Source organism: Tauraco erythrolophus, chromosome 2, assembly GCF_009769465.1.
Source record: "Tauraco erythrolophus isolate bTauEry1 chromosome 2, bTauEry1.pri, whole genome shotgun sequence".
NCBI classification, from domain to species: domain Eukaryota; kingdom Metazoa; phylum Chordata; class Aves; order Musophagiformes; family Musophagidae; genus Tauraco; species Tauraco erythrolophus.
The window spans coordinates 5,835,724-5,858,892 of record NC_141466.1 but is presented as its reverse complement, the minus strand read 5'-3'; the positions used below and the strand labels follow the sequence as shown (position 1 = coordinate 5,858,892).

The 23,169-nt window shown below is 41.5% G+C and overlaps 2 protein-coding genes across 2 annotated transcripts in view; both read right to left on the bottom strand.

The window, feature by feature from the left end:
- Positions 1-820: 820 nt before the first annotated feature.
- IL22RA2 (interleukin 22 receptor subunit alpha 2) lies at positions 821-5,248 on the bottom strand. Its single transcript, XM_009982361.1, has 5 exons — positions 5,185-5,248; positions 4,164-4,314; positions 3,170-3,348; positions 1,719-1,888; positions 821-976 (listed from the first exon to the last, which is right to left on the bottom strand). The coding sequence occupies exons 1-5, from the start codon at positions 5,246-5,248 to the stop codon at positions 821-823; spliced, it is 720 nt and encodes a 239-aa protein (XP_009980663.1).
- Positions 5,249-12,190: 6,942 nt separating this feature from the next.
- The window catches only part of IFNGR1 (interferon gamma receptor 1), a 30,034-nt gene continuing 19,055 nt past the window's right edge, over positions 12,191-23,169 (bottom strand). Inside the window, exon 7 of the mRNA XM_086631221.1 lies at positions 12,191-17,269. Coding sequence (XP_086487347.1) covers positions 16,787-17,269 — 483 coding nt within the window. The 3' untranslated portion in view covers positions 12,191-16,786. The remainder of the gene's footprint in view (positions 17,270-23,169) is intronic.

Genomic DNA, 23,169 nt, shown 5'->3' with positions numbered 1-23,169 from the left:
CAGTTAGGGTACCAAGCTGAGAACAGAAGCACAGGTTCAAACTTTGATGCTTTTCCAGTTTTCCCATTACCCCTAGAAAGGGCCCAAATCTGAGCTTGCTAAAGCCAATGACACTGAAGTCAACTTTGCCTTAGGTCTTTATACACTCTGTGCCTTGGCACCTGCAAGGCAGGATTGACAGTAAATCTCTCTGCTGGTCATATGATATGTGAAGACTAGTGATTCAGGTAAGTAAAGAAACAGATTTTTCAGACTAGCTAATTGAGCTAACTCTTGCATTTTGGCCCACAGAAACTCGTTAAATTTGGTGACTGATTTATTTTTAAACACGTTACACCTGAAGAGTGGCCATGAAAAGAGGATAGGCTCATTTGAATTAAACACATCAGATAAATCTCTGAACAGAATTGCAGAGCTTGCAGTGAAATTACATGTTAATAAAGTTGGAGGTCACTCATTTTCCTAGTTAATTATTACCTGACAGCAGTAAAAACTGATGAAAACAATACTATGTATAACTGTTTATAGAAAGGGAAGAGGGAGGTGTTTCTGAGGACTGTGCCAGCACACAAATAATTATCCACATCATTCCTCTAATCTCCTTAGTGTTATCATTCTTACCTAGAGTGAAACTAGCTAAGAACTAGTGAAACTAGTAAGAACTCGGGCTAATATCGTCATATGAGATGGCAGCTTTTATGCTGCACCTTTTTTTCTCATTTTGAAGAGTATCTGCCTTGGGTGAGGGGATAGCTCTTGGCTTCCAGAGCTATTTCCAGTTTCAGCTGGTGACTTACCTGTTGCGGAGGTGCCAGCCTTGTCACTGCAGCACGGTGCATTGCCTGCTGCTGTAGGCGCTGCTGCGGTCCAGCATTGGCACGTATGTTTTAGCCACGATGCAGTAGCTGACTCCAGGCCTCAAATCTTCTATTTTGATAACCTTGTCTTTTCCTTCATATGCCAGGACTCTGTGTTGCTTCAGACAGAGCAGAGTAAAAACAGCCAGTCAAGCTCGTTGCACTATCAAATGTGTCTGTGACTAAAGTTTGATAAGAACAGAGGATGCAGAGCAGCACATGGACTTGCACAAAGTCAGCAACATCAATAATTTATTTATGATTTTAAAAGAAAATTCATAGAGTCATAGAATGGTTAGGGTTGGAAGGGATCTCAAAGATCATCTAGTTCCAACCCCCCTGCCATGGGCAGGGAAACCCTCCACTACACCAGGTTGCCCAAAGCCTCATCCAGCCTGGCCTTGAACACTTACAGGGATGGGACATCCACAGCTTCTCTGGGCAACCTGTTCCAGTGCCTCACCACCCTCTGAGTGAAAAATTTCTTCCTTAGATCTAATCTTAATCTGCACTCTTTCAGTTTAAAGCCATTACCCACTACCCCTTGTCCTATCACTACACGCCCTTGTAAGAAGTCCCTCTTCAGCAATTCCCTCCAAAATTCCCCTCCTGTCCCTTTTTTCTTTTACCTAGGCCTTAGAGTATCAAATACTAAGTTGATGGGAAAGAATAAAGGGGAGAATTACAACTCAATTCAAATGCAGTTCCTGCAAAATAAGCCTACTTTGTATTCAAACACTTACCATGTCATTGATGTCCTCACAATTCCAAAAGGAAATTTCAACTGTTAAACAAGAATGATGTACCCATACTTTCCTGGCTTTTCAGTGGTAAAGGGTTCATATTTGAATATGCACTTACCTCATCTAGCAAGTTGTTAGTAATGAAGACTTGATATAGCAGATCATAATAATTCGTCATCGGTATCTTGCTACCTCTCTTCCTTTTATAAGGAGAACGTGGAGCCTGGAGCTTTAGTATTATGGATTTGTTGCTGTGACTCACAGTTACTGTTGGAGGTCCTATCATAGCTAAGGAAAAAAACAAAGCTGTGGCCACAATTGTGGTTTCTTAATAGCGTTGCACAGAACACAACTGGAATCCATTCAACAATATAATCTTCTTGTTAACAATAATATATTGTGCTGTATTTATTGTTAAAGTGCCATTTTGTAAATCCTTACTTCTTGGTGCTTACTGCTTGGGATATTTTGGGGGTAATGTTTCCTGTGTTTGTGAATCTACCTTTGAGACAAACTTTTGAAAACTCTCAGAGCTGCATGGTGCTCACTGCAGGCTGACCAAGCGACATGCTTTGGATTCTTTGCCCTGATTTTGTTTGGGTTTTTTCCATATTTATCTGTGTGCTTGGACTGCATAAAACAGATATTTGAACCATTTCAGTTATGCCAAGGATTCAGCTTCAATCCTTACTTTCAAGTTTTTTGCAATGTGCTTGGTTAAACACAGCTAAAGGTTCAAGCTAGTGCCTGCCTACCTGTGCGTGCAGCCCCAGAGATGTGGGGAGACAGGACAGCAGCTGCCCCATGCGTCTCTTGAGGAGGAGGAGGTGGCACAGGGCAAGATGATCTGTCGCTGCTTCAAGGTGTTGCTTTATGTCAAAGCTTGTGGTTTCATCTGTACAGGAGGCTCAGGGTATTTTTCACTTCAGGGCTGTGAAGTGACACTTCACATTGACATTCACAATACAATTTTGCATTGACCAGTGAGGGAAAACTGGTTAATTCAGGGAACTTACTGGTAGGTACACTGGCACTGTTTTGACAGTCCTCCAATTTCTAACATACGATGGCATTATAACGACTGTACTAACTAAAAGCTTTGCACATGTCCTTTCTAAATACATTGTGGTCAGGAAAACACATAAATGAGAGACGAATGGTGGCCACACAGCTCTCAGTTCTCTTCTCCCTTTTTCCCTCAAAGCAGAGAATGTTTCCTTTTTTTCCTACCTTGTGCCCGGTCCTTCCGGCAGCTCCAAAACCAGCCGAAAATAATTTGTGTAGTTCCATGCCTTGTGAAGGGGTTGTGTTAAAGGGAGCCGGACATTTTTGATCCCATAATTATAGATAAGTGGCTACTTACACATAATTGATTGGCATTCAAGTGTGGGAAAAATTACTTTATTGCAACCCTTCTACCTACAAGCTCTTGAGTCGCAACTTCTTTCGGTACAGCTTTGTAGCTAGAAAAGGATTACTCATGTCTGAAAATTGTGAGCAGAAACGATGTATTCCACGCCGCAGACAATCCAATTCTTTTCTCAGAGAGACCCATATGTTTGTACTTACTTTCTCGCCAGGGAGTGAATCTGCAGCTGAGGCTCCAGTCGGAATAGACGCCAGCTGACGCGGCTTTCACTCTGCCGTAGTAAGGCTCTTGGATGTCAGAGATCTCATTCGTAAGGTCACAGACGTGGTTTTGAATCCCCCAGCAGTCGTCTTTGTTTTGCCATGTGCTCTGTCCATACCTATGGAGAAAGAGGAGGAAGGATGTGAGCTTTAGCTACGGCCAACCGGATCTGCACAGATTTTTGACCATCCATTTTAATTAGGTGGTATGGACAGGCATTTTACTCTGGGAATTAACTCTCTTCTTCAACTTGATGGTAGGGAAGATTGATTTGATGGGCATTTGGGAGCTACAGGTTTCTGTCTTTTCTGAAAGAAACCTAAAGCGGAGACTTGGGTCACCAGCCCTGTGAGAAACTGCTGCACGCTTAACCCCAGTTAAGCTGGGGAGCTCAGGCTTAGCCAGCGTGTTTAATGATGGGCAAAATGCTGGTTTCCAACAACTAATTTCTCAAAGGTGATTTTGGGAGCTCAGCAGGCGTGCCAGGGACTGAAGCATGCCTCCTCTGAGGACCAGCCCTGAGCGCTGCCTCGAGTTTGCCGTGCGAAGCACCCTGCAGCGCTGCTGTGGGCGAGGTGGGCCACCGAAACACCTTAAACGTCCTGTTGCAGAAGTACCTGAGCCGGTTCAACCTGCTTTGGGCAGGTGATTCGACCCCATAACCTCCAGAGTTCCCCTGCAAATCACATTTTTCTGCAGCTCTATGGTGCAATGAGGGTGCAGAGCATCTTGCTGGGGTGCTTGTTCCCTGCCTGCCTCGGGCTGCTCAGCTGCACCTTACGGGCTACTGGTAAGCACAGAAACAACCAAGCAGGACGTGGCGGTTCCCCAGGTGTGGGGAGAATATCCCGTGTCACCTGAGCAATCCCTTTGACGTGCCAAGCAGGGACGAGCCCCAGCCCGGCAGGAGGCTGGAATGCCCCTGGTACTTACACTTTATACTGCACAAAGTAGACGGTGTCTCTTGCCTCTCTGGCCCTCCCAGGCTGCCAATGCAAAGTGCTGTTGAAGTTTAACGAACGAAACCCTACCTTCTGTGGCTTAATCGAATCTTGTAGGTCTCGGTTTTCCAAAACTAAAATCGCTGCAAATAATAAGGAATGATAACATAAGGAGTTTGTCACGGACACGCTCTCCCGTATTCAAACTGGTGGGGTATTGCTACAGAGCATTTGGCTTCAGGGAAATTTAGCAGACTTCAGGGAAATTTAATCTCCTGGATCTCATGTTCAAAACTTTCCGAGCCACAGTGACCAAATCTAGCAGTTATAGAACAAACACATTTAATATTATGAAAGGAATACTTTTATGTGGTTTGTTTTTTCTTTGTTTTGTTTTTTATTTTTTTCATTTTTCTTCAGGGAGTTTACTGCTGTGAAAGATGCCTGATGGACATCCCAGGAAACAAACCCTTCGGGTCAATTCACAGAGCCTGTGATAAGCAGCCACATCAGTAGTACAAGTCGAGTGCTCTCATCCACATCTCAACGTTAACCTACAAGGACTACAGCTGTTTTGACAGTTGCCACAACTGTGTTTATCAGCCCTTGCCTAATAGAAAATAACCTGAGATTCTCTGCTTTTTAGCTGGAAAAAGCTGCCTGACAATTTTCAAGATAACTTGTTTTCAAACTGCTAACATTTTTCTGGGGTTTGTGACCCAGATGACTTCTATATTACTGCAGCTTTATCCCTGGCATATCACAGAATCCAGTAAGACTTGTACTAATTGAACTGAAACTGGCAATACAGCTATGGATAAATTCAATGGGCAACGTGCTTGCTTTAGCTGCATTTCAGAACCTTGAAAGATAAAATAACAGACTAATTTGGAAATGACAGGACTTCTGAAACCCACCAAAAGATTCAGAGATTTCCTGACTCATCCAGAGATTCAATAACAGATCTAGTGCCCCCTCCCCACATAGGAAAAGAGCAGAAAGCCTTTACTTACCAGTTACCTCATCCTGAAGCAGGTGCATCAGTAAGCAGAGGGAGGAAAGCGTGATCCCCCTCATGCTTAGGAGAGCAGCTCCATGACTGAAGAGCAGCTCTCTTCCTCTTGGTCATGTCTTACAAGGAAGTAATTGTTAAACGCTTCAGAGTTCCCCTTGTTTGCAGTGGTTGCCAAAATCCCCTGTTTGGCTTTGGTTTAATGCAGCTGAAAAACATGAGAGTTGCTCTAAATTAAACATGAGCAATTGTTTTTACTTGGCAGCTGTGGTCACTCTGAAGTTTGGAACTAATTATGAAGCGAATCAGCACGAAAAAGGTCCTTTTTTTATTAGGCACTAATTCCTAAATGATGTCTGGCAATATTGCTTTATCCCATAAATTTGTCCACACAAGCTTGCTTGCCTGCCACGCTAAGACTTTGATTTATTTATTAGCTCACCAGTTGAGCTGAAGAGCTCTTCAGAGCTGAAGAACACAAGAAATTTTGATGTAAACATATAAAAGACCTACCTGTGGGATGTCGTCTGAGTTGGTGGCCTGTCTTCGGGTCTAATGCAAGCGGACGGAGTTTGCCAGAGTGTTTTGGGCAGGGCATCATCTAGGCATATGTCATTGGAGGAACGAGGGGCTGTGAAATTGCTGCCAGCTGTGCTGCTGGGCTGCTCGTCCACACCACGCTGGCTGCTGGAGAGGTGTTGGGAGACCAGGGCAGCCACGGCATTGCCAGCCCCTGGGCAGGGAACCGGGAGGTGAGCCCAGCCCATAGGGCCAAAGTGCCACTCTGCGTTGGACTTTCAGACTGCCAGGAGCCATATGCCCCAACTGGTGCGGAGGTGCTGTGATGCTGCCTGCACAGATACTGGTGTTTGTTGCCGCTGTTCCCCACATCCTGCCTTTCCAACACGTGCATCCCTGCGAGCCTCACCCCATGGCTGGGAATGTGGGGGCTCCCCGATGAAAGCGATCTCACTTTGTGTTTGTAATCTCTTCAATGCCACATGCACACCTGCCCGGCAGGAGCTGGGTTTCATGCTCCTGGGATGTACAGGAAGCTCAGCTGAGTTGGTCGCTGGCGGTGAACGCGGTGCCGCTGGAGGCAGCTGGGAGCCTGCTGGCCCTCCTGCCCAGCCTTGCCCCTCATTCCTCCCTCCCCGAAAGTTCCCCGTCGCTGACAGCCAAAATACTTGGCCGCTTGCACACCAGTGCATCTGGGCGAAAGTCAGGATACATTCTCCTTTTCCAAGCTCACATCAACAAGGAAGAAAAGAAAACCCAAATTTTGCATGCCTATGTAACTACGCCCACCAAAGAAACAATGGACGTGAAGGCCACCTGGCTGCAGAAACAACAATTTGCCCAACAACCACCTTCACCGTGGAAAAAGGTGAGAGCAAAACACCTGTCAGGTCAAAAGACTGCAAGCGCTGGTTCAAATTAAGGTATTTTGTTATTTAAAGGCAACCGGTCGTATTCAGCAAATTGCACATCTAATCAAGAGCTGGCCTCAGTCAGATCCATGGTCACACGCTCTCAGTCCAGCTGATCACCTCTACCTCATTATCCAGGCACTGAACCTGCAGCAGACCTATTAAAACACTAAATGTGTAGCTTTGAATAATTAACTAGTTAGCCCAATTAAGGGAATTAAAGAACTGAGAAGAAATTGCAGAAAAGAACTCAAAATGAAGATAGAAGGCAGAAGGGCCACCCTGCCATCATTGGCTGGGAATTTTTTATCTATCCATTTCCCAAACACATTTTCAAAATCCGATGACCTTTAAGTAGTTCCCCACACCAAATGCAATTAGTATTTCATCATGTTATACGAGCTCAAGTGCGGGAATAGGGAACTTCTATAAACCAATCACCAGACTGAAACGTCATCCAAGTTTAATCACCACGCTTGTCAGAGGTGGTGTATTTGCTCACTTGAATTGTACCAACACACCTTCCCATACTCTGAGTAAGAGCCCGCTGCCAGGACCCGAAGCGTGGACCTTTGCCAGAAGAGCTTTTGATGGTGGTTCCTCCTATGAACGCAGCCCGCCTGGCGCCAGTGGGTTTCGCTCAGAAAAGGCTGCTCTGGGATGTGGTGGAACAGGGAGAGAAACGCCTATCTCGTGGAGAACCGGAGTTTCCCGCGTGCTGCGCTCCGATTGTGCTTTATCTGCCACCGGGCTCGGCAGTCTGAAGTAATCAGTAACTCTGCACATCATTTTTTTTTGTGATTATTGAAACAGCTGCTGGTAATCCCCAGGTTATTAGCAGCTGTAATGTTGTTGTACTCATCGACTTCAGCCATGCTGTGTGTGATAAAAACAGCGATGGCCAAACGAGCGCCGGCTATGCACACGTGTCTATACAGACATGTGCATGTCTAGAGTTTAACAGAACACATATATAGTCCGTGTGAAAATGGAAACATTCGAGGAGCATTATGGGATGACATGTGCTGCTATGTTATTTAAAATATAAATGAGAACTTTTAAAAACCAGCGCTGTTTAAGAATACTCTGGACAGTACTTCATGAAGAAATGGAAAATGAAAACGTATTCCTTTCCCTAGCAGAGTCCACGTAAGTAGTTATGCTGTTAGCTCATCCTAGCTTACACTGAAGCATCTTTTTGATCCCAGCCTTTGTGGAACAGCAGTGCTGATGTTTCTGTGAACAGACACAGAACCGTGGGCATGAGAATTTTTTCCTTTCCTGGAACAAAAACCTATCCAAATGCTGGGCAAACAGATTTCTTTCTCTTGAGGATTGGATATTGCTACACAGAGGTGAAAGTCAAGCACATTCTTGCTGGAAGCTGCTTTTCTGATAGCACCACCTCATTAGGTTTGGGTTTTTTTTCTTTTTCCCTTGAACTAGTTGTTTCCCAACCATAAGAGGAAAAAGTTTAACCCTGGAACTGCTTCTGCAACACCACCTTTGGAGTTTCAGATGTGAGTCACCCATATTTGCAGTGGACGTGAGGGTGAGTTTTGATTACACGCCTGGATGAGGGCACAGGAAGATGAAGGACCGGGAGAAACTCCTGAAGGATACAGAGAATACTTCTAGTGACTGGCAGAGGCCAGACAAGCCTCTCTCATGCATGGCATTTCACAAAAATGGACAATTAAAAAAATGAGTGGTTCAGATTATTCTGGACCCAAAGTCTATTCTCAATTGGAGCAATAGTTTTCAGGTTTTTACCCTCCTAAAACATCCAGCCAGCATGGATTCACAGAAAAACCTGTCTTGGGAGGGGTCTCTGGAGGTTGTCCACTCCAGCCTGATGCTCAGAGAAGGGCTAATGGCAGTGTTATTCCACGCTTAACCACTTTCAGCATGAGTTTAACCCCTGTATATCTAAGTGGGATTCCCCCACTGTAACTTAGGACAGCTGCTTTTTGTGTTTTGGTTGGGGCTACAAAGTCTTCTCTTTTCTGCAAATGTTTATATAGTTGTCAACTGCAGTTAGATCCCATCATCCAGCCATCACCTCTCCCAGCAGAAGGGACCCGGCTCCCTCAGCCTCTTCTGGTGTGTCACAGGAGGCAGAGCAGCCCTTCACCAGCTCAGTGCAGACTGGGAAAATGAATCAGTATGCACACTCTCCCATCCCCCCCAAAAAGAAAAAAAAAAAAAAAAGACAGAGAGAAACACCCCCTCCCCGGTCAGGCAGGAGGGACTTTCAGGACTTTTTTTCCCTGCCCTTCGGGGAAGAGGCATTGCATCACAAGGTTCCGACAGAGAAGTTTCTGAGGAAGCAAGGCTGACTTTCACCGCGCAGTGCGTGCCTTCACTGGTCCCACAGGTACGAACCGTTCAACTTGCACTTACAGTGCCCGGGTCAGCATTTTAAAGATTACAGTTAGAAATTCCCAATGCCGTAGCTGCACCTTGATAGTGAGACATTTGGACGTACTAAAGATTAAGATCCGCTGAAGGCTCGCTGTGTAGCAAGTCACTATTTGCTCATATAATATTTATTTAACGACGTGCAGGACACTGAATTGCACCAGAATGTTATGAACCAACACAATTGTTCATTAGGAACGGTAGGTAACACCAAAACCTAAAATGGTTCGAAGCCTTTTATTTAAATTACAAGATTTTTTGAAACCGGGAGCTTTTTCTCATTTGCAAAGCCATATGATTTTTTTCCCCCCTACTGCTCAAGAGCGCTGTAGCTTGTTTAAGCCCATGAAGAAAAGAGCTGCTTTTCTTTAGGTTGTGAGACCCTCACCAAATCACCTACAGACAAAAATCCCACCAGTTTAGAGACACATGGAAGTAATATTCCATAGTTTGGTGGTTTTGCTTAGGCAATCTTAATAGTATAGGAAAGGTGCCAGGTGATCACTTAGCCAACAGAAACCACAGATAAGCCTGGAGAGGTACAACACAAACATTGTTCATGCTTTCTTGGTCCACCTACTAAAGCAAAGAAAGGAAGGCTCAAAGCCTGGTAGTGACGATGCCTGCTCTCTCCGACACGCCGCCACCAGCAGCACCCGCGGCAACACCCAAAACATTCCCAGTGTGGGCAGGATATGACCCACGCATTCGTTTTCACACAGGCACTGGTTGGAAGTCTCTTGTGCCTGATCACCGAAGCCCTGTCCAGACCACAGACCACGCCAGGCCGACTCACCACGTGGCATGAGAAGGTTGGCAGGCGGGCACTGGGGGAGCAGGTGGAAGGGAAGCCTGTAATCCAGGCTCTGGTAGCTACTTTGGGCAATAAAACCCGGAAAGACGCAAGCTCCAAGCCAAGGTGGGGGGGTGTGGAGAAGGAAAACCCCTGCCTTTCACTCACCTCTTCTGCAAGTGGAAGTTTGTAAGCATCACACTTTCCAGCCTGTGGTTTAGTTCTGTGGTTGTCTTTCAAGTTTTCAGCATCATCTCTGCCATCACCCAAGGAGTGTGAAGTCTAGAAAAAGGACTCGATTCTAACAACAATCTTCACCACCACCTCCAAATTACTACTGAATTTGTAAACATACTGTAATTTTACGAGCCTTTTTTTTAAAAAATTCTGTTAGTTTTGAGCTTACTGCAACATGACCATTTAATCAGAAAATTTAGATCACGCCGTGGTAATTATTTGCTAAAAAGCTTTGTTCCTTCTTTTTCTTACAGGAAATGAAATTGGGCATCTCTCAAATCATAGAACGGTTTGGCTTAGAAGGGACCTTAAACATCGTCTAGTTCCAACTCCCCTGCCATGGGCAGGGACTTTCCCCTAGATGAGGTTGCTCAAAGCCTCATCCAGCCTGGCCTTGAAGTTGCTAGTTTTGCTGCACACCCTGGAAGCAGTTGATCAAGCCACTCATTAATTAATCACCCAAATCCACAGCGCTTTGTTCCAATTTCTATTCACATTTGGCAGGAGGGGGACAGACAGGTACTATAGTAATGCCTGATACAAGGTCAGACTGATTCCTGGGATGAACCCAGTGAAAGAAGGGACTGTGGAACGGCAGAGATGCTCTCTGCCTCCATCTAGTTGCCAGCACTGCACTCTAGCCATTCAGGTAAGCTTTTGCAACCCTTCCTTACCTGTTATAATTTATCTTGCACTCAATCACATTTGCAGCAGGTGACAATCATGGCTGTTGCTGTCACAAGCCTCAACTCTACCAAATCTGGTCGCAGAAAGTGCACACCACTACACACAGTTCCCATTTTCTGGGATGGGACTGCGTACGCCTCCCACTCTGTAATTAACTGAGCTGCTACTGACTTGCAGAAAAAAAAAACCCAAAACATAACACGAAACAGTCATTCCCAGAAAGAATACAGTATATTAGGCTTTTATTCTTTTCACCCTGTATTTTCAACCTGAAGGGATTCTATATGCTCTTTGAAGGGGCACAATCTGTTTAAGCGACCTGAGTCTGCGCCACTCGAGATATGTCAGCACAGGAAAAAGGGAAAAAGCCAGATCAGACTTGACATTGCTGCTTGCTGCTCTAATGCACACGCTGCAAATATTTGACAACTGCAGGATTCATTTTTCAGAACAGAGAGTGAGCTGGCTGGCAGAACCATCTTTGTCTTCTTTGCACGTAAAGCATTTCCTTTTTAAACTGTGGCTGGACAGTAGAAAAGAAAACTTCTTTGACCCAAAATAAATGAAAAATTAGTTTTCAACCTGACCAGCTACCCTGTCATTGTCCATTTAGACAAATGGGCAAGTTAGAAAATATGAGGGTGAGTGCTGTATTCAAATTACATTAAAAAAACCCCAAAACCTCAGGAAAGAAAACTGTTTTGACTGTAAGTAATTCATAATGGGTTAATAAAAAACCTAATCCATTACTAAAACTCACAGGGTCTGTGTTAGAGATTTAAATGTAGTAACTAATGTTATGTTATATAACATTATATATAACAGACATGTTATAAACCCAAGTTTTTCCATTTGTTCTGACTATGCTCAATCTGCACAGTCATTTCTAAGAGGATCTGAATTCTGAAGGTATGACTGTTCTTACTGGAATCCGTCCATAATCTCAAGAAATGACTTGAAAGGAGTAAATGTGTTGATCAGGAGTAGCAAATATTTTTAAATTGCATAGTCTAGATTTGACAGACAAGTGAAAACAAAGTTCTTCTAACAGCAGCCTACATTTTTTTTGGTAAATTAGCACAACACTGAAAGACAAACGGTTGATTTCCAAGATAATAATAATAATTTCACTATTAAGAAGTAAGCATCACATAAGTAAGACTTTTGTGATCATTTAAACTTCAAAAACAGTAATCTAACGGTTTCAGGGAAGCCCAGCTTTCCTTGCTCTGCAGCAATTAATTCATTAAAACATAATGTCTGTAATTTTTAAATAGAACATAAGGCGAGTCCCCAGGCTCAAGCAATAGAACTGAAGTTATCCCAATGTTTTCTATTAATTTTCAGTAATGCTCAAACATACACAACATATCAAGCTTCAAAAGCAGATTTAGTCTTCAGTGCAAAAGCTAACAGGAGGAAAGAGGCGAGCACACAGATTTGTCTGCCGAGATTTTTAATTCAAGGCAAAAACATCTAAAACATACAGTATTTACAAGTAGTTTAGTTACAAATTTCAGACACCAACCACAGCATATGCAGCAGGACAACTGCGGATAATTAAGCTTCTAAAGTCAGGAAGACTTGCATTACATAGTAGACAATACTTTCTAGAGGTAAAGAACTCCTTGAATCAATTTCCTGATGGGGTCATGGAGTCTTCAAACAAATGCACTGAGGAGGAATGACGCAGTTCCGGGGAGAAGAATGAGCCGTAGACACCTGGAGGTCCCAACTAGCCCCATGATTGCATTCACTCAGGGACTATAGAAAGTGTATTAATAAACAAGGGGGCTTCATAAAGGACTGAATTTTTAAAAACCACAATAAAGCAATCTAGGCACGTCACTTATTTTGTAAGATGAAAGGCGTTTTGTGTTTGGTTTGTTGATTTAGGTTTTTTATAAGACATACTGAAACTATAATTTGACCAAGTACAACAGCTCTTATTTATTAATATTAAACTGTTCACATGGTTCAGAGTAACCAGTTATTTGCAGCCTTGAGAAAAACAGCTCTTCTCATGGAAGCCTCTTTTCCTTCAATCTTAACTAGTGAAGGACCAACATAAAAACATGCATGTCTGTTCTAAGGAACTAAGACACTACAAGAGGTCTTGTTTACACAGATGTCACATTTGACAAGAATGGGTTTTTTTAAACTCCATTATTGATTTCTGTGAGAAAAGCATAAAAGCAGAACATGTGATGTTTCTGTGCCAGCACGCACTATTAGCACAACACTTCATCGTTAACTGCACATCTGATAGTAAAAAGTTACAATGTCCATGCAAAAATGAGAACTCAAAAAGGCCAAAGTTTTGTGATGCAGCTTCTCTTACACAGGATATAATGTGTTGGAGTCTCATATTACATCACCTCCCAGATCTTTAGGAGACAGGAAGGGAGGAATACTGAGCCTGTAAGCATTAGGCACTTTGATCTCCTGAGTCAAGGTGCTATGCATGAATATCCAGAAGCTTAAGCAAGCTACTTCTTCATCGCAAGAATATTAATTTACGCTCATTTAGTAGTTAAGTGAAAACGCATAGATAAATGCAACCTGATATCTTCCAAATCACCTGGCTCAGATATTTGGTATTACAGAACAAAAGCAAGGGTACCTAGCTGTAACTGGTAAGGCATTTCCATGTTCCCTGTCCCAAGAATTCCTCACACTGCAGGCCACTGAATTGCATCCTAGCAGAAATACCATCATGTGCTTGCCCTGCTTTTAGGCTCTCTTAGCATCATTGCAAGCAACTGCTGGAAACAAAACTGGGGGAAATAGAGCTTATTGACTCAGAGAACACATTCTTGTTTCACTGTGGCTGCCCGTTTTCAGCTAGTCACAGCTAATAAAAGAACCTGGTGCTTTGCACACCCTTAAACTTCTTTATTTCACAATTATAAAACCTGCAAGTTGGCTCGACCAATTTAAACATCTCAGCTATCCCCATGCCATTGGCTACTTGTTAAGTACACATCACACAGAAGACATACCTGCAGGAAGGGTGGTAATTCAGTGGCTTTTGTGACTGCAGTTCAGGAATTTTCATTAAAATAAATAAATATATTTAACCTTGTGACAGTTGCAAGAAGAAGTCAGTTATGCATATATGTGTGTTGTGTAGCAGGAAGCACTCATATTCCTGTGTTTGATTTTCAGCTAACAGTGCCTTCCCATCACATGTAACTACTTGCCATGTCAAATTTTTCCCATATGCTAATGATACATTTCTGATTGATCTTTACATCTTTGTCCTTAATTATATCCTAGCACCTGGCTGGTCTCTCTTACTCACCTAGGACTTCATATGCCTTGAAAGACTCAGGACAACGTACAACGTAGTAGTATGGCAAGGGGAAGAGAAAAGAATCTTGGTTTTAAAAATGCATTTATCTGCCCTCACACAGGCAAAAATTATCGTTACTTTTCCAGTGTGGCAACAAAGTTTAACAGAAAAACCTTCCAGAACAGAAAACATTTTGTGATCTCTTACATTCACACAAATCTAAAGAGGCAGAGTCTTGGTTAATAATTTTCCCAACAGTGCCAGGATTTCAGCAAGCACTGCTAAAAATGTAAATTGAACATTTCCAAGAAATTACGTACTTCTGACAGAATAGTTTTGAGGCATATATATTGATTAGAATGACTACTATGGCTAATTCCTGATCTTTTTGGTGTACAGCAACATTTTTTCAGATAAAAGAAGAAAAACAAGCTATCAATTCCAAGATGAAATTCTCTGAGCAGTAGCAAAGATGATGGTTACTCAGCAAACTGTCTGATCAGAAACTTCTTCCCAAAAAGAAGCTAACCTCACAGTTTCTAACACTCTATTTCTCCCTCTGAGCCCAGTTAAAAGACTTACCTGACATTTACACAGCCCCGAAGCATTTATTGCCATTCATATTTATCAACAAATCTACAAAACCTGAAAGGAATGACATCAACTCCAAGCTCTGCACAAGATGCAGCTGCTCATCTCCTCCTTAGCAGACAGGCAGCTAAAAGCATGCTTTGGTAGTGAACCACATTACTAGCTGAAAAGTCAGCTAAGTTGAAGTTTCAAGGGCAAGTTAATTCTGATTTTCAAAGCCTTCTTGTAGCACCAAGAGTTATTTTCTGCACTTCTGCAATGGAGATATCTACATGCTAGTGGATCTTAAGCAGTAAGTCACCAGCAATCCTTCTAGGAACTCAAGCCAGAATAGGACATTGAAAAAGCTACTAGGAGGTCTCACTACATTTGAACATAATACAGAAACAAATCAAAGCCAGTTAAGACATATTGAAATCTTTCATTCAGGCTTTCCACTATTCCTTAACTACGAAATTCACCTGTTTGATTTGGCTTTTCCTGAAATTATCAAAACTCAAATGCTAACAGATCTGTTCACTTCCTGTGATTAAAGAAGGGAAAAAATAGCTACTGTCTTTAAAGCTTCGGGAACTGAACACATGTACCATTTTGGTTAATTTCTGCTATCTGCAGGCATGGAAGGAGTGCAGAAATTGCTGTATAAACTAACTGTATCCTAGGAACACTCATGTCACTGAGAAATATTAAGAGAGAAGTACTATGATACTGGTTTTCCTTTAAAACCACTTGCTATAACAAGCAAACATTTCTGATAATCCTATAAAAAATATCTTTTAAAACAAAGACATAATTTTGGATAAATGGACACAGGGTGGTGGATAAAACATTGGGGTTTTTTTTCTGAACTAAGCTGCATTAAGAACTATTGCAAACATTTCCTACATCAGAAAACAACTATCAAATCTTGACTAACCAGACTGCAGGCATTAAAAGCTTTTCAATATACAAAAATTTTCATCCTTCAGTTTTAAAAACTATAATATCCTACAAAATTCAGAGGGCTATTAGATAACAATAACCTAGAAACTACAACTTACCATGCTACTTTTCTATTGCCTTGAGATGTACTTTTAGAGAGAGGTAATTTGGTGCAGTTCCTGAGTTATGTCATAAAAAAGGGGAAAAATAGTAGTCATTTTCAGCCAGCTAAAAAAATATATTTGGAAGCAGTCCTGTTGATTTCTATTAAAAAAAAAAAATCACATTGTTCTAAGAATTAGGATAAAAATGCTATGAAGGAAAGTAGGCTTTTGAATTTTGAAAAAATCCTCTAAAAAATTTGTGCAATCGCTCAATACACTGATTTTGTTTCCGATGAGGATCAGCTAGCATGCTAACACAGAAGTTACCCAAAATGTGACATGGTTACACAACACATCCAGTGATCCAAATGGATGCAGCTATACACAAATTACAGCACTTTCGAAAAATTGCTTTTTTAATCACAAGATTTTTTAATCCTTATCTTATAAAGGAAAAAGTCTATCGTTTACTCACTGAAATGTACAAATGGTCCTAGAAGCACACACTTCTAGCTGCAGAAAAGACTATAAATGACTGGTTCTTGGCCATGGAATCCAATTCTTAAGATATACAGGAAAAGGCTATATTGTTACTTCAAAGAAATAGCAGCATTTTGTTTAACACAAAAATACTCAAGAGAGAACAAGCAAGAGAATATCTACAAAAAAGGTAAAAACTCTCAAATATTTCTTGCACATCTCTATCATAACCAAGCAGAGGACTTCTTAAGCATTATGTTCATCAAATTAATTTTGAGAAAGATTTGAAACAGAAGGGAATAATGATACAGCTGTTGTTTGATACTCCTTTGTAAAGTCTGCTCCCCATAGAGTACTGTTAAAAAAAACCCCAAACCTATTTCAAATAGCAAAGAGTGAGTTATGTCATGTACACACACACTTCTAAAAGTCGTCATTATCAAACTCTGCCCCACTTCTTACACTGTTCCCAGGCACTACTTTCAGTCCCTTTTCAGGATCCCACTGTACTGGTTACTCTGGTTGGATCAGAACAAGTACAACTTGCAGACGTTCATAATAGAACCCAGACTTTCCATAATCTTCAGTAATGCTGTTGTTCCTGAGTTCTGGTTCTGTTTCCAAGTTCCCTTCAGCCATGCTCGTTAGTCAGCCAGCCTGTAAGCAATCACAGGCTGTTCTTCACCAACATCTATCAACATATCTAATGGCACATGAGGCTTGTCATAGCCAGAGCTGCTTGGAATCACTGCTTGTTGTATTTCCTTCTCAGAAACCATTGGACCTGAAGAGTTACCACATATATCCATTTGGCTACTGTCAGAAATGAAATAACTCTCTTTCACTTTGTGATTCTGTTCATCATCAGAAGGTACCTCCTCTGCGCTTTCCTGCACAGGCACCTCTTCCACTTTGTCTGGTGCCTCTGAGGGAGGAACAGAAGATGGTCCTTCACCGGAATTCTCAGGACTAACTGTTTCTTCATTTGGCTCTACCTCCAGCAAGGTTACTTCACCATTCACTGGCAACGCTGACTGGCCTTGCATCGAGCTTATTACAGATATATACTTTGCCTCTGATTTTGATTCTAAAATGCTCTCTGTGTTGAAGTTCCTTATCACACTGACCTTAAATGGAAAAAAAAAAAGAAAAAAACACTTAGTTTCACATAATCTACTAATTTATTTGCTTTATCTTCTGTCAAAGTTTATAGGTCAAAAAAAAGATACAAGTTCATAATACAAATGTAATGTCATTACAACCAATCCTAACAGAAATCAGTAAAATTAGAATCTGGCAAGGTCACTAGCCCATATCTATGACTTCAACTGTTTCATTAACACTTTTACAAAAGCTCTCAAAAATGCTTTCTATGTGCAAATACATCACAAGGACCAAACCCATTTCATGTCACCCACTGTATTTTAAGTCATTTGAAGTTTGCAAAAGAGAATAAAACAGTGATGGAAGAAAAAGCTGTAACATTCTTCAACTAGCTGGGGAAACCTTTCATACTCTACAGCTAGTGAGTGTAACTTGTAATGACCGTAATGTTTTTGTGACAACTGTCTCAACTGGGAGGGAAGAGATTTTTGGAAAGAGATCTTTAAAATGACACGAGAACCTTTAAGCACACCCAGTAGTCACATCTATGCTGAAGTCTTCCTAGTTATTTCTCCTGTCTCACTAAGCACTTCCTCAATGCTGTGACAAACTTTAAGGTTTCATTTTGAAACCCCTCCACAGGAAGAACATATTCATTCCTTCAATGGCCAGGCTCCAGCTTGCTTTAAATGATTACAACTTGCCTTCAGTCTATATAGATTCTTCTGATTTGATTTTTTTTTTAAAGGTGTTTTCAAGAATACCTATGAAAAATAAAGTAGGGTAAATTTTCAGCTGTATGTATGATGGTGCTCCCTAAAGCTAACGGAAGACATAGGGAGAAAGAGTTACTTGATTAATAGTGTCTTTTTCCAGATTTCATAATTCACTATATATGTATATCACAGACTATCTAGTACTATAGATAGTTAAGTTCTTAAGAAAATGTACACAATCACTGGTTTTTGAGATACTTGGTAAACAAATAGTCTCACAAAGTACAGATTGCGACAAACTTGGAAGGGGATGTAGGTAGGGAGGAGAAAAGGGGGAGAAAAATAATATTGTTTACAAAAAGCTAACTAGGCAAAAAGAACCTCCCAGCCTGTATTCGTGCAAAAACTGAGAGTGCCATCAAAACCAGATGATCAAATCTGACTCCGCTTTTTGAGAATTTTCCTTGATCAGAAGGTTGCGAGGCTGTATCTTTACATTCATACCTTCACAGTGTGTGGACTTCATTAGAACTTGCCTTCATCTCTCGCTTCAGCCCCATACCTTTGCCTTCAGTTGCCCTGGTATCTGCTTCTAGTCCTGTGGTGTATGCTCGATGAACGAAACTACTGGAGTTTAAAAAACACACCAAAACCCAAAAGACCAAACACCACCACCAAGCAAACACACACCTCCTAGAGAGCAGTTATTTGTAATCTAAATGAGTTTTACAAACAGCTGTTACCACCACCAAGGTGAGGTGATCCCCTTGGGTATCAAGGACTGCCACTGGAAAACTAATAAAAAGAGCATTATGGTGGCTCCTGACACTGAGAATATACCACACTGCAACCCAGCTGCCATTCAGCCATCATTCTCTCCGGATATTCCATTTTCTGTTAAGTGGAAACAGTCGGAACACTACATAGAGAACACTCAGAGTAATTTCCATGAGTATGTATGGAAACCACCTGTTCATAAGAAGCAGATGCTTAAGAGAGAGTTGCAGAAACCAGCATGCAATCAATAATGAGTACATACTGAAAATGTTATGAACAACTGGTAGGATTAAAGTACCTTTTGAAAACCTGCTTATACAAATATATGAAAAAACACTGGACACAATGCAATACCGACACTGACCTTGAAGGGACCAGCATCTGCAGTTTTTTGGGGGGTAGCAAAAATCTGACTCCGATAGTCACACAGCAAGTGACAAAGAGAAGATAATTCTCCGTGTAAGCTGCAATACTTGAGGAATGTGAATTAAAATGAAATGCTATAGAAACTACAGCTAAAAGCTGCATTTATAACTTCCCATCTCTCCCCATACTGGCACATGTTATATTAAAGTTAAAAACAAAAACCAATGAGTTCTTGTTTCTGTCCTTTTTGATTTTTAGAGCCGTGTGAAAATCCTTAGTCCTAAAATGTGTTAAGGAAATGCCTTGTACTCCACACAGGTTCTGCATTTCACACTGCTGGCTCACAATGCTGAGAGATAGACCCTGAGGATAAAACAAGTACTCTGTATGCAACCACAGCCAAGCATTTTTGTTCTCAAAAGGAAACCCATTCTTCTCTTGGATGAGTTTCTGACCAAAGCAAGATGGCACAAAGACACTCCCATTCCCATCCATGAAAGAAGAAAGGCATCAGAAGAAAAAACCTTTGTAGCTTTCCTGGTACCAAAGGTTCTTTAAGAGTCACTGAGTCACGACTATAAGACAATTTAGCAATTCATGTAGTTATTTTTAGCTTCAAAGATAAGAATCAACACAGCTTACTACACTAACTGGAATACATTCGAAGCATCTCACGTTAACAAGCATAATTAAGATATGGTTGGCATTTGAAGAAAAGTATTTACCGTAGGTAAGTTAGTATTTTTATTATCTAATACTGGCAAACTGAGAGACAGTGAGCTTAAGCTGGATGTCAGCAGGATTTCCTGGCATGTGCATGTGCTCAGGTCTCTTCCTGTCTCCAGTAAGAGCTCCTAAGCTTTCAGGTCTGTCTCAACAGACTAGGGAGATACACCAGTAGAAGCCAGGCTCAAGAATACATACAAATAACATCCCAAGGAACCTGTAACAGTTAAGGTAATGAACAGTTTCTTTCTCAATTTTCTTTCCTCAGGGCTTGTCTACCTACAAATTCCCAGTAATTTTCAGGTGCACATTTTCTGGAGGAGAGTTTCAGAAGTCCATTTCAAACCTTATTAGGACCTTGACAAAATCTGCATGGACTTTGCATGGTTCCACAACAAATTCATGCTGGGTAAATGTAGAAATAGAAGACTGCCTTACTGCCCTATAGACCCTGACAGGAAAAAAACAAAAATCTTCACAAAAGCTGATGAAGCAGCTTCTCTCTTGTAATGTGACAATTACTTGTGGCAGATACCAGTCAAAATTTACAGGAATAATTACAACTTCTCCAAATCAAAAATATATGTAGTATAATGAAAAAAGCCAGAGTGAAAGAAAATTCTTAAGTGTTTCGTGAATATCCTTAAATGTTCTACAAGTATATCGTGAGAACACAGACTTGTCATTCCCGTCAGGCCCAGAAAAAGCACCAACAAATAGGATAAAAGCTGACTTAAGTATGAGCTAAAAATAAAAGTTGATGTTTTTCAATGAGTCTCTCTCTCAGACTGGGTGTTTTCTACCCACTAATATATTTCCCACCTTTTAAAGACAAGAGGCCCTGAAAAAAAAGACAGTGAAGTTAAAGCAGAGGGAGATGTCCACAGTGTATCAGTAAGTTAAGGCCAGGATCCTTTTAAAGTGGATAAGCCCTTATCACAAATCTTACCACAAAAATCTAGTACAGGACATATTACATGCAAGACAAATTGGAATGATTGAAGGCGGTGGGTGGAAGCAGATGGCCTCTTGAAATACTTTTTGAGAGACAAATGAAGGAAAATGAACGCTCTAACTACAGTTGGACTGCTGAAACATTAGATTCCTGTGATTCAGCTGAAGACTAGCATAATAAAGGCATCGGTCCCATTTCACTAGATGCATACTCCTAGTAGGATCCTACTATGAATAAGGATGTTTAAAACATTTAAATGAACATTTTCTCTAATTAAGGTAATCATTCAATGCCCATACTGAAAGACAGTTGCCCTGTGGAAGTAGGACCTGTACATGACTGACAAGTTATTCTTGGGAGTCACAAACAGCATAGGAAAGACAATACAAAAGTTCTTGAGATCTAAATGGCAATGGATTTTTCTCCTGTTCTTTGGCTATGAGACTCTCAGCAAAGGCAGCTGCTTGATGGTTACTCTTTCGTATTTTTCCTTCTGTTGGAGAACTCCAACTTGCTGAAAGTCACTCAAATGATGTTTCAGCATCTACTTAAAGCCACCAGGAAGCAGATCAGTGGAAGGAAGCAGTCCTAAGGTAGGAGACCTTGCCTAGCCTTTTAACAGTTGGAAAAACTCCCTAGATGTTTCATTTTCAGACAAGCTCAGGTAAAGAACAATGGTCACAACCTGTATGCAAAGAAATGTCTGGTGCACATTCAAAGGTCAGTGATAGGCTCTCAGCTCCAAGATGTATACAGAGATAACTTCGTATCATTAAACTTATTGTTCATATTAATTATTTACATTATTAATTACTTGAAATGAGTAATTTTAATTATAAAAACAATCAATAATTAACCATACATTATTAATTTTTCATTCCCACATTATTAATATCACCTGTATTGAAACTATCCGTATGAGCTCTGCAATTCACATTTGTCACTAGAAACTTTAGTGGAAACAGGCAGAATCACAGAATACCCTGAGTTGGAAGAGACCCATGAGGACCACAGAGTAACTCCTGACTCCACTAAGGGCAATCTAGAAGTTAAACCATACATCTAAGAGTATGGTCCAAATGGCTTGGGGCCATGATCCCTTCCCTGGGGAACTTGCCTCGCTGCTTGACCACCCCAGGTAACAACCTTTAGAAATAGTTATAGGTTTCATTCAGCTCCTTAGCAACCAGGCATGACATGGAATGCGAACCAGACTGTGGTATGCTGGAACCTAGGAGTCACAAGATAACATGCAACCCAATAAAGTGAGAATATAGGCACACAAATGAGTTTGTACAAGGTGAGCTAAAACGTGAACTTGGAGCACACACCAGGAAGCTCACAGGAGTTAAGGAGCACACATTCTATTTGTGCAATATTCCTTTTCCTGATCCCTTAGATGCGATACCACAGTAGTACTGGGAAGCAAGAGTAACTAGGGATCCATTGAGCATAGCACTGTCATCCTGGATGAGCTGCCTTTTGCTGTAATGAACAGTCTTCACAAAAATTGCTGTGTGTGTATGAAGGACATAATGTTATGTATTCTGACAGTTACACACCGGTCTGAAGATTAAAAAAAAAAATCTCCAGTGTCTCACTTTTTTCTACAGGTCTGTGTGTTCTGATATTGGGGTCTAGCTGCAGATTCTGTCAGACAGGTTTCTCTCATCTGATTTTTTAAAGCCTACAGTGTGAATGGCTCTCTCTGAACTAGTCTCATGGCTTTGTCACAGTCCATAGAAAGAAACAGGGTGTTTTAGAGTGCTTTGTCTGACCAGATGTGCATGTTATTCTAGAATGAGATTAACCACCTTGTGCTGCACAAGTTGATGGACTGGATTACTGCTTACTACGAAGAGACTCAGTCAGCCTCACTGGCTTGGATATCTCCATTTAGTCAGAGTAATCTCACCTCCTAATATTCTATTCCAAAGAAAGCAGGCTCCGGGGGGATCTTGGGGACTGAGCTACCCCTGCACTATAAAGGAGTGATTTTAAAGCATCCTGAAGTCGAAGAACATGGAACTGAAGATCATTGCCTCTTCTCTCTAGAAGTCTTAGGAGACTACCTGCATCAACTGAGAAGATACAAGAGGAAACGGGCACAAACTGAAACACATGGAATTTTATCTGAATGTAAGAAAACAATTTTTACTGTGAGGGTGGTTAAACACTAGAATAGGTTGCCCAGAGCAGTTGTGGAGTCTCCTTCCTTGGAGGTATTCAAAACCCAACTGGACGAAGTCCTAGGCAACCTGCTCTCACTGACCCTTTTTGAGCAAAAGGGCTGGACTAGACGATCTCCAAAAGTCTCTTCTAACCTCAGCGATTCTGTGGTTCTGTGTCTCTGCTACTAGAAGGAATACAAATTTCTCTACAT

Coding starts and splice junctions, on each gene's coding strand:
- IL22RA2 (XM_009982361.1), bottom strand. CDS start 5,248: ATGAGGGGGATCACGCTTTCCTCCCTCTGCTTACTGATGCACCTGCTT. Junction 4,315..5,184: donor GCTTCAGGATGAGGTAACTG/GTAAGTAAAGGC, acceptor TATTATTTGCAG/CGATTTTAGTTTTGGAAAAC. Junction 3,349..4,163: donor TACTTTGTGCAGTATAAAGT/GTAAGTACCAGG, acceptor CTTTCTCCATAG/GTATGGACAGAGCACATGGC.